Consider the following 12,035-nt stretch of genomic DNA (forward strand, 5'->3'; position numbering starts at 1 on the left):
TGCTCTTTTATCATACAAGAAAAGTTAAGAAATGTTGATAATTTTTCATATTTTCATTATCATTCTTCACATGTGACATCACAAGCTGTAGTCGTCCTCTCATCCAGCGATGGCTACACTGAAAATTCAAAAATTCAAAACTTTTGCATGGATTATCCGATATTCCTAAAACTTTTACTGTCAATGTCTTCTACTAGTATTACTGCATTCTCTCAATTCACTGTGATTATGAAGGCAAACTTTTCCTCTAAAGTTGCTTTTGTGAGGGATCCATTAGCTGCAATATGAATGGACCAGCTCTGCTGCATAATTTATGCTTTTTGCATGAGACTGTAAGCTAACTCTGAATACTCCAGTATGTGATTTTCATACAGTGCAGATGTGATGCTATTCTTTGAGCCATACATTTGGAATTTACGACACTGCTATGGATCCATTTGTACACACAGACACAGCTGTCACAATGAAAACAGCTTGAGCACTTTGAAACCATTATTTTGCAGTAATGGATGTCATTAGTCTCGGATCTTTGTCATTTCCCAGTACTTACAGGTCTGGTATCAGTTTTATTAAGTATAACTTCAACACAGTTTTGTTGTTCAGGACTTTGTATTTAACTCACGTTACTTTTCGTTGAACATCTGATTTCATTTCATCCTGTCATTAGGTACTCTACATTCTTTATGGTACGGTGTTGACGTAATGTTGAGATAATGGTTCCATGACTGTGAACATGGACTATGTGAATTTAGTTAGAAGAATCCTGCCAAGTCACCTCAAAAAGCATGTTCAAAAGGATGCACAACTTACATTTTTATCCCGAAGGTCTGTCAATTCATTATGTTCAAGTTACCTGAAAGGGAAATCATCCAACGTATGCAGGTGCGGGGTGTCTTTGTTTCTCTTTCTATTGACATAAAACTTCTGCGGCTTACATTTTAATTTTACCTTCCATTGTGCCCATAGTCTGAAGGTCTTAATTATTTGTTTTCTTGTGGGTGGGATTTTTAGATGTTCATTGAACAGAGTCAAGAGAAGCAGTTTCTTTCTCTTTTTACTATCACAGAGGCAGCCTATCGGTAATAATATCAAAACCATTATATGACAGCTGCACAGTTCTGCATGCTAAACGTGCCTTTGATGATATGTAAGAGAGAGAAAAAAGGGAGCTTAAAAAAAATGTTTTAAATGATAATCCAATGGTTCAAAATAAACAAACAAAGTGAGTTATGCATAACCCATACACGGTTTTGGGGGGTTTTTTTGTTGTTTTTTTTTGTTTCTTTTTACACAGAAAGTGGTATCAGAATAAACCACGTGAAAAATTGTTTTGGCAGCACGGCAACATTTGTTCATATACAGTATGTGATTTGATAATGAAAGCATAACTTTTCAAGTGTTTGTATGATTGAGTATTACAGAGATTAAACACATGAGAGAAATTGCAATTTACAAAATAAAATCCCAAACTTGAATTACAACAAAGAGTTCAAATTCTAATCTGGAGGTGACTTCCAGTGAAGAAAAAGAAAAAAGAAATCACAGTATGGATTCTCATGTGTATGGCTCGACCTCTAAAACATAATTTGGGAGGAGGAGCTTACGTGACCTTCCAACTACATGTACGGTACTGTAAAAGTGGAAATTTTCGCGGTGTTGAAATTTTTGCGCATTTCGCGCAATCCAAAACTAGCGCGAAAATAAAAGCACACGGATATTTTTGCTTGCTATATGTTCCTGTGCGTGACGTCTTGATTCCGCGGAATTAAAAACAAGCGAAACTCTTCTGACCCAGCAATGCGCGAAAAATTAGTCGCGCAAAAATATCCACTTTTACACTACTTCAATCAGTCTCAATTTCAACGCAGCTGAAGGTTTTCAAAGTGCAAGCTTAGACATGCAAGCTTGTTGACTTACATGTAATAGCACAAAAGAATAGGCTGTGCCTCTTTTTGTTCAAATTCAGATCATGGATTCACAAGTTGACCATATACATACAGTCTTATCAGTCTAATAATGTTACAATCATCATTCCAAATATTGTTCCAATTATAATTTTCTTCTCTTGCATATAACTTCTCTTAAAGGGACTGTACAGTACTGGTTGAGGTAGGGATTCATGTTCTGAACATTCCTAAGTGAGATAATGAAAAGCCTCTTATGAAATATTAAAGAGCATGTAATTTTAAGAAGGATTCAACGTTTATTTGATGAAAATTGGTTTTCATATGGCTGAGATATCCAAAAAAGTGCTAATAATAAAAAGGCGACATGCCACAACTTTATTATGATCTCTTTGTTTCACTTTGTTTTTGGATATCTCATCCATTTCAAAACCGATTTTCATCGAATAAACTTTTGATACCCCTTAGAACTGCAGTCCCCCTTACATCTCATAGAGTGGTTTCTGAATATCTCGCAAAATGTTAAAAGCTAAATCTACACCTCGACCAGCACTGTACACACCCTTTAATCTCTGTGATAGTGATCACAGCTCAGTAATATTTGTGCTTCACACTTATCAAAATTAAAGGGTGTACCACTGGAAGAGACTTTGCTACGACTGCCACGACTGATCTGTCACTGCAACTCGTGCGACCCGAAAGACCAGAAAATGGCTTGCGCTCTCATGAAGAAGGCGACTCCACGGCAACTTCTGACACATCTCCAAATAAAAGGAGACAACTTTAAATCCGTCTGGAAGTCATGGACATCCGCAGTCGGAGAGGTCACTAGTACAAATGTAGGTCGCCAAGGGGTCTCAAAAAGTTGCGGAGATGTCTTGGATACCATGCGAGTAAAATTAGTCTCCGCAACTTAGCCGCAACTAAAAGGAGACACCACGGGGACGTCTTCATGACCAGAGTTGTCTGGAGACTGGAAAGAGTCTCTGAAAAAATTGAACATTATGCTTGATTCTCTCGCGACTCCCGGTGATTTGGCTATATTCCAGGAGATGTTGCGGAGATGTTGCGGAGATGTTGCGGAGATGTTGCGGAGACGTCTCCACAACTAGGGAGACTCAAGTCACCACCAGATCGCCAACTGATCTCCAGCCCAATGCGATACCCACTTCAGCAAACCACAATGTTCAAAAGTGAGCTTTTTTTTTTGTGCCAGATTATGCAGAACATGGTCCTTGTCGCGATAAAGCAAAAGTAAGAGGTCTGCATTTATAAGTCTAATAATTTTAGTTTCAATGTGTCCCTTGGCAATAAAGCTGCCTTTGACTATCTTTCTTGATAGCAAAGAAGGGAGAAGGAAACATAGTCTAACATGAATAATTTTTGTTAGCTGTTAACAATTTGACCATTAGTTTGCACATCCTGGAGTTGAACCCCTGGTTAGTAGGGGCTACACTCTCGACAATCAAATCTGCTAAGCGTTTTCGAGAGCAACATGTGAATGAGAAATTCTGTCAGAATTTCAGTGAGTTATCTCACTGGAACACAAAGCGTTGAAAAAACAAGTGTCCATCTTATCAAAAGGAAAGAACTTTGTTTGGGTACCTTCCCTGGGACAAAATGAGTGGCACTTTTGTTGCTGTTTGTGTCCTTGAAAAGTTCAGTCATTTCACCATTTACCTGCAAAGTAGGCCTAATATCACCACACACAGTCACACATTTGATACCTGCTACATAGTATGTTATACATGTACACACATGGAGAAACTGTTACTTGCTGTAACAAAGACAGCATACATCACACTACAATGTGTAACTAAAAAGGGCAATATCCTGATTGTACACTGCCTATTCCCGTGATAGCCTCACCATGACGCTCAGTACAGCCATGTCATGTGACCAAGCTTGCTACTTCAAAGTTGCAAAGGCGGCCCTTTTGCATGGGATATTTCTGGCATTCAAGCTATCCAAACGGTGGAAATATGTGTCCAATATCCACACAAATGATAATTCTGTTGCATAGATTCCATCAATTAAGTTTACATTTCCTCTTTCATCTCTTTCATAAATTCAAAGAACTAGAGATTACCTCAACAGTTTATTAGAACTTGCACTCGCATTAAAATTTTTTGCAGTCTGCATTAAATTCTTCCCTCTACAATTGTATGTTCGTGAACAAAGAAAAACTGGTTGACTGAACTATACAACAAGTATATTACGAGAAATGTGTTTGAGAGAGGAGTTGTTGAAGCCTTGTACTCTTTATTAATTGATTTTGTTTCTCCCCATTCAAGGGAAACTTCCTAAATATAGGCCTACATGGGGATTGAGTGCAGTAATGCAGCAATATTAGTAGAAATTATCGCAGAAGTTTGAGGAAAATCAGACAATCTGTTCAAAAGTGGCAAATATTTCTAAAGTTTTAGTGCCACCATCACTGGATGAGAAGACTACAACCCGTTCATGACATCATGACAGATCAACAATGTGATATAAAGTATATAAAGAAAATTCTGCAAAAAGTTCTGAGAGCAGGGGGAATAGCCTAATACCATCCATAACATGTACATTGTACATAACTTGTATGTCAGTAACGAGTCAAAGGAAAACTTTTGTGTAATTTTCTTTTTTTTTTTTGAAAGAATGAAGGTTTGTGAAATTCTCTTTGTAATGTCTTTATATCGTTGTTCTGCAGTAACTTTACGAACTGTTGTACTCTTCTCATCCAGCCATGGCAGTACAAAAAACTTTAAAACTTCACAACATTGAATGGATTGTCTGATATCCCCAAAACTTTACTAATGTGTTCTTTGCAACTGATTGACAAATTGCCCTACATCGACGTTAATATGCACTGAATTGATCAGTGTTTTAGTAGTAGCCATGATAGAAAATCATGGGCGTACATACTTGAGCAGGATTCGAACCCACGACCTCCTGATCACCGGACAGGCGTCATCTCCACTAGACCACTGAGCTTTCGCCTGACAGCAAGTGTTGGTTCTAATCCTTATAGCATGCAGTGGGTACTGCTTTATTATTCAAATTCATGAAATTCTTCCAGTCGAGATGTTTTCATTGCAATTGATTGACAAATTGCCCTACATCGACATACGCCCATGATTTTTTATCATGGCTACTACTTAAACACTGATCAATTCAGTGCAAATTTACGTTGATGTAGGGCAATTTGTCAATCAGTTGCAATGAAAACATCTCGACGGAAGAATTTCATGAATTTGAATAATGTGTTCTTCTACAATTTGTACATGAACAAAAGTAATGCACTGCACTCACTCTTGAATTAAAAAAAAATACTTGGGGAAACTTCCCATTCAAGTCATTAAGAGAAACATAGTTTCGGAGACTTTTTCATTAAGATGTCTTAAAAACCGAGAATGAAGTGGATAATTCAATGATGTACATGTACTTCCTCCCATGTCCAAGTGCTAACTTCACACCTTACCTCCGAAATACATATTGTATGGCACACCCCTACACATAAGTTACATAGCCCACGCCAAATGCTGGGGGCATTTTGCTGCAGATATTACCTCATCATCCCTAAATTGGCACATTGTATCTGAAACCCCCAAATCAGGAAAGAACTTCACAAAAGCATTGTAACATCCCCCCTTCTCTCTCTCTATCCTCAAGGTAAGGTTTAAACAGCTGACAAAGGTAATCAAGTTAACTAAAGCACTTTAAATGCAGATGCCCATAAAGCTGGGGAAGGCCAGACTACTGTTCTGCGTAAAAGATTACAACTGATGGCAAGTATTAGACTGATGGCTAGTAATAAACGGTCCTGACGCCAAATACCACTGCCCTGGACGAGTCTTTCTGACCACTGGACAGCGTGGCTGCACTCCCGGTCACCTCCTCATGCCACTATCATGTATACACACATTCGATGGAGTGGCCATTTCCTGTGTCTGCATGCACCTGATTGGCATGTAAGGATCTCTCTCTCGTGGTTATATTATACAATTGTACATGCATCGTAGGATTGCTTTTTCACCTCTTAAACCCCTTGAGGACGGGCAGATTTTGCTACAACACACATTTCCCACTGACGCTCGCCCAAGTATACTCAGGACTCGTCCTCAACAGGTTAATATTGGGACTGCATCAGATGAGTCCGCTGTGAAGACTGGTTCCCTGACATTTGCTCCGGCAACAATTGCTCCCATGAAATATTTGTATGTTCAGCCAAACATAAATTCTACCCACAAACATAATCCTAATCCTCACATCAAACTACACCTGAAACCTTCTCTTAACCCTAACCCTTAAGTCCTTTGAGAAAATAAGACCGGAGCAATTGTCCGTTGCAGGAGCAAATGTCGTGTCACTGTGAAGACTATAGACTCCTCTTGCTCCACCCCCCCCCCCCACACACACACACTTTATCAGACCAACAAAGCAAAGAATCCTAATCCCCCATTGATTAAACATTTACATTTGGCATCAAAATTGACCAAGTGTCCTTCTTCCAATCTTCGCAAGACGAGTATCGCGTCATAGGCCTTGTGACACTGGTATCACAGTACAAGTGAAAGGATTAAGGGTAAGATTAATACTTTAGGACGACACTAGCACTACATGTTTGTAGACCCTACATGTAGGTGAAGGGGATAAAATGATAACAACGGTTCCATTAAAGATCACAAAAATGAAAGAGAAAGCAGACCAATGTAATTTCTACCGTGGTGACATCTTTGTCAAGCAGATGGGATAAGTGCTCAAAGGTGTCAGTAAGATATTACATGCTGTTCAGTTTGATTGTCTTACTGATCAAGAAGAAGACGTAGCATTAGTGCTTTCAACATTGTTGTCTGTTTGTTTTGCTGGTTGTGTGTGTGATTTTTTTTTTTTCAGGCTCTAACTTTCATTAATCCTGTTTTGTACTTCATGGATTTCATTGACTGGGACTTGAAACTTTTTTTTTGTGTGTGACCTGTCTTCTTAAAGCTCAGTATGATTGTGGGGGAAACCATTAAAAAGGTCTCATGGATGTGTTCTGTCTTTACTTCATACTAGGCATTAAGAACAAAAAGCCCAAATATGAAGGTACATTTAATAGATCTGTTGATATGGTTTGAAGTGACAGAAAATCATGAACACATGGGTGCTCAGCTATTGATATGTTGACAATAAAAACATTATTTGGTGAATTCTCAACTGAATGGCTTGCTCATTGCAACATCTAGGGCCTATACTGGAGAATTACACGTAAACAAAATAGGAGCAAATATTTTTGTTCATAAAAGTCTCCTCCACTTGTTATATACAAGTGTATCTCCCCCCCCCCTCTCTTTCTCCCTCTTTATATCTATCAATATATCTATCTCTCACTCCATCTCCCTCTCTCTCATTACCAAGGTTACGCCTATACTTCCAATTCCACCATAGGACCTAAATATCTACCACATTCACTGAAAATTATGACACGTAGTTTTGAACATTATGTCTGATAAAAAGGGGAACACAGGCTTAATCACACCCAATGTATTTCTGGTTTACAGCTCCAAATCACTGAAAAACAACAACATATTTCCGGTCTAAAAATCAGGGTCAAATCACTTCAGAATGTCGCATGATAGTGCTGGTTACTCTGTGGTCACTCACCGAGAGCTGAGTCCCTCGACTTCCCTGTCCAACGAGTCCGTGGAATCAGTGACCTCGATCCGCGGGCCGATCTTCAGCGAGTTCGGCTTGAGCATGATTTCGCCGCCGGGGTGCGGGTGGTGGCCCGGGTGATCCTTGTCGCGCGAGTGGTGGTGGAAGTGGTGGTGAAAATGGAACGGATGGTGGTGGTTGGGTCGCGGGCTTTCCGGCCCGTTTCCGATACTGTTCGAACCCGACGAGATCGGGTAGAAGATACCGGAACCCGCTGCAGACTCGCCACCGCTGCGATTTTCCTGAACGAAAATGAAAACGATACAGTAAAAAACTTCATTAACATACCTGTGTCCATCACGGAGTTCAAGAGATGCTTCTTGACACATGTCGAATCTCAAACTTTTAAATATGAAATGAAAAATGTGAAATACTAGACTTGAAATACCTCTTCAATAACGTTTTTATCTCTTTCCATAACGGTCCGATTGTAGATTTGTTGTTTATGTTTACAAGGTGGAGACACCGCGTGTACAGTGTGACACCTACACCTTGGCTTGGGCAGGCGCACACATAACAACGTAAACACAGCCCCGGTACGAATCCCACAGTGCCGCTAGCTGTACGCAGGGCGCTAATACCCATTCACAGCCCGCACACTGCTTGCTCCCCCTGCCTGTGTTTTTGTGACCCAGTATAAGGCGGCCAGGTGAAAAACCCCATTATCTTCTTCTTATTCACAACGTTGTCTCCTATTCTCGCAGCACCCTTTTATCATGTCCTTAGGCGTAATAGGGGGTCCTTTGTCAGGGCGAATTGATGTCAAGTATTGACAATAGTCGACGACGCAACAGAGCAATAGTTCGTCTGAGGCATGACAATATTCATTGAATATTGCGGACTGGTAGCGGTGTAAGGGGAAGCCATGCGGATCAAGATTTTTTTCGGCGGTTCACTCCAGACGCCGTGCCCCGTGGTAGTCGGGTACCATGTCCCGAGATCCGTTGAACTTGTCTCTCTTGACCCCCACCACCCGCCTACAGGTAGGCGACACACGCACGGGTGAATTTCACCACGTGTCTGTTTAGAATTCGAAGGTCGCGAGACATTGAATTCTTTTGACTAATTTGCCAGGAAACCTGTGGAATTGAAAACATACTAACCATAAAATATTCATCTTGTGAAATATACGACCGCCGTCTCCTTGCTGGGATTTTCACAGCGTGTGAGCGACTTCTACCCAAAGACGACATAATTTCTCGTATTATAGAGCATTCGCCAATGCTGTATGATAACTGTCCTCCCGAAAACACAAAACGTATAACGCTGAAGTTCCGCGATATCAGTCCAATAAATCACGAGTAGTGGCAGTCAACAGCAAAAACAGGCAACAGCACTGCTTGCATACAGTCACCGTATGAATAACAGGAACAGTAGGTACAGTTGTACTATTAGTTACCCCTCCAGTGTAATAAGTGCAGCGCGGAAGTGCCTTGCATCTAACAAACGCGACTGTTATCAAAAGGTCGTTGCTGGATCGACCTTCCGCGGTGTATAACGTTCATAGCGAATGACGGGTGAGATCACATGGAATATGATTTCAGCGATTTCCAGTGACACACTGAAATCTTCCCCAGTGGAGTCCACCGCTAACCACAGTGCTTTCTTGGTAACAATCCCGGACGGGCGAAAAAAAACAACAAACAAATGATGGTCTTCTCATTCCTCAGTCTGGCTCAACGGATAGCAAACATTACAAATGGGACTCTGAACTTGCCGTTTTGTGGTTTGCATTTCAGGCTTTATAAATGTTAGGCGACCGGTGTTATTTCTTCGCCCTCGCTTCGGATCGGTGATTAAGTTTGCCTTTTCCTCCCCTGGCAACCACCGGCATGCACCTAGAATCGCCACATTCTTTATATCGTGTGATAGAATTCTCTGTTTGCATTTTATGTTGAAATGCCAAATAAAAAATAATCATAATAACCCCTCCTCTTCTCCACTTTACCCGAGCCCATCACCCAACGTCCGAGCCAACTTGTTTTCAATGCGTGTTAGGCTTCTGGTTTCATTTTTTTTTTTTTACCTTTTCCCCTGTATGACTCTGCTACAACTGTACTATGATCAGGGAGGTGGGAAGCACCTCCCTGATATATTTGTGTAATCATCGTATTTAAACCGACTCTAGAATCTGTTATCTCTGATATCATTTAAAAAAAAAAACAACAATGCCCTGCCTATAAGGCCCACTTTCCATAAAACAATGAAAGGGCATTTTTTCTGTTATTGGTCTAAATGAGCAAATCTACCCTTTTTCAATTCCTTTGCCAGTCCCTCTATAGGGTTCTATAATCGCATAGTGTCTATAGGGGATCCTTCAAGGAGACCTTGCACCCATTGATAAGAGTTTCATTATCTTTTGACATTAATGACAATGGACCCCCTCCCCAGAAAGAGAGAAAGTTTAATAAGAAATGTGACACAGCAACGATGATGCGCGCATCTTTATACATATATATATGTATATATATAAATACATATTATACATATATATATGTATATATATAAATACATATTATATATATAATTATGTATATATATATATATATATATATATATATATATATAATTGTCAACCTATTAAATGACTGTGATTTCTGGGTTTTCAAAGCCTCACGATTCTGGGCTGAAAAATCTTTGTTGTTGGTGGTGCTTTTGTTTTTGTTGTTTTGTTTTTGCTTTTATTTTCGTTTTTTAGATACAGGAACAATGGAACAGGATGAACGGCGGTACCGACGAGGCAAGCAAGCAACTGTGACCAACTTTCGATGATACGACCAAGGAGTTATCATAACTCCTTGATACAGTACAACTGAAATCACTGTGCACAGACCGGTTCAATCTGTTTTGTTTGAAGGAAATTTAACATTGTTATGATGTAGGCGACAGGTGTCAATCACCTGCGCGTGAATCGTACGCCGAGATGCGCGTCAGTGACGCAACCAATACTGAAAAAAACTAAATCAACAACAGAGTCACACTATTTCTAATTCCAGGAGTTATTTTTCAGAAATTGTATTCATCAGCTACACCTCGAGATTTGAGACTTCTGTGTACGCTGGGTAAACTATAACGTAGTTCTTATTATGTGCACGATAAACGTGAATAGATTTTGCTTCGAAAACTGGAAAAGCAATCATGAGTGTTAGTATCTTTACCCAAAGTTGTCACGAAGTCAGACTAGCTTCGTGAGAGCGCTCAGCACTCGTAATCCCCTTTTATCCCGCGTGTAGTAACCGCGGTGACACGTCGGAACGGAGTCTCGGAGAAACACCTCAGGTGACGTCATCAGTGTACGATGTCATCAAGGCGAGATTGCTCATAAGTCAGTTAGGAGCTGTCAACAGCGAGCATGCATCGTTGGCTCAAGTTCAAGTTCTAGGAGCGTACGCTAGAGGCCATGTGAGCGTAATCAGGATCAATGGGGGTGGGCAGCACGGACTGATGATATTCGTATATTTTGCAGGGCACGGAGGGGTGTTTTGACATGACAGTTTCAGGTTCGCAAGGTCCTGTTGTTACGGGATACTGTACACGAGGATATCCCGTTGTGGAGGAAATAGCGATCACATCAGCGTGTTTTCCCTGCTTCCTCCTTTCTCTTCGTACCAAAACCATTATTGTTTTCACTGTAGTTATTTGACACAGTAACCATGGATATTCGAGAGGATTGAATTTCAAAGATGATAATGCCGATTCTCCGATTCTACATGCGTGATTCACACGCACATTTCTGCAAAGAACCAGGATGCGAAGGAACACAACTCTCAGTATTCAAACAATCTCTACCATTCGGCATTTTCACCCAACGGTCACGTCTAAATTTGCCCAATTCATTTTCCTTCCAATACCGGTAATAATAGAATAATAATTAAGCGAAAATCATCGATATACCCCTATGGCAATAAAAGGATGGATAGTTTTGGTTGAGATGGGGTATTCAGATTTTAATTTCCTACAAGATAAAGTTACAAACCACTCATAAATGGCTGGGATATTAAAAAACAAAGTAAAACAAAGTAGTCATAATAAAAGGTGGGACCCACCTCTTATTAGGATCGTTTTGTTTTACTTTGTGTTTTTTTTTATATCTCATCCATATCGAAACCGATTTTCAACAAATACATTTTGGATTCCTCTAAGAACAGTTACTGTATGCTCTGTAACATTTTTACAAAGTGCTTTGTAAGTATCGTGAACAAAGTTAAAAGCTGAATATTCACCTCAACCAATACTATACATCATCCTTTTAAACCTCAAACAGCATTCATACTGCCGATTCTGTACATTATGTCAGCACTGCTGCTATGTATACACGTTATACGAGTGCTTTATGTAACTGGTATCGAGAAAATGATTTACCTCTCTTTATTAGCAATATATTGCAGCTATCCCGTATACTTCCATTAATATTATTAGGGTAATCCCACGAGACCGACACCAACGAGT

General features: G+C 40.0%; 1 protein-coding gene across 1 annotated transcript in view; it reads right to left on the reverse strand.

Moving 5' to 3' along the window:
- Positions 1-12,035, reverse strand: part of LOC139719070 (3',5'-cyclic-AMP phosphodiesterase 4C-like) — a 310,458-nt gene that overhangs the window by 260,045 nt on the left and 38,378 nt on the right. Inside the window, exon 2 of the mRNA XM_071630511.1 lies at positions 7,536-7,828. Coding sequence (XP_071486612.1) covers positions 7,536-7,828 — 293 coding nt within the window. The remainder of the gene's footprint in view (positions 1-7,535; positions 7,829-12,035) is intronic.

The sequence above is a fragment of the Diadema antillarum genome, unplaced genomic scaffold (assembly GCF_040938485.1).
Source record: "Diadema antillarum isolate AM-2024a unplaced genomic scaffold, OU_Dant_1.0 scf00000103, whole genome shotgun sequence".
Classification (NCBI taxonomy): domain Eukaryota; kingdom Metazoa; phylum Echinodermata; class Echinoidea; order Diadematoida; family Diadematidae; genus Diadema; species Diadema antillarum.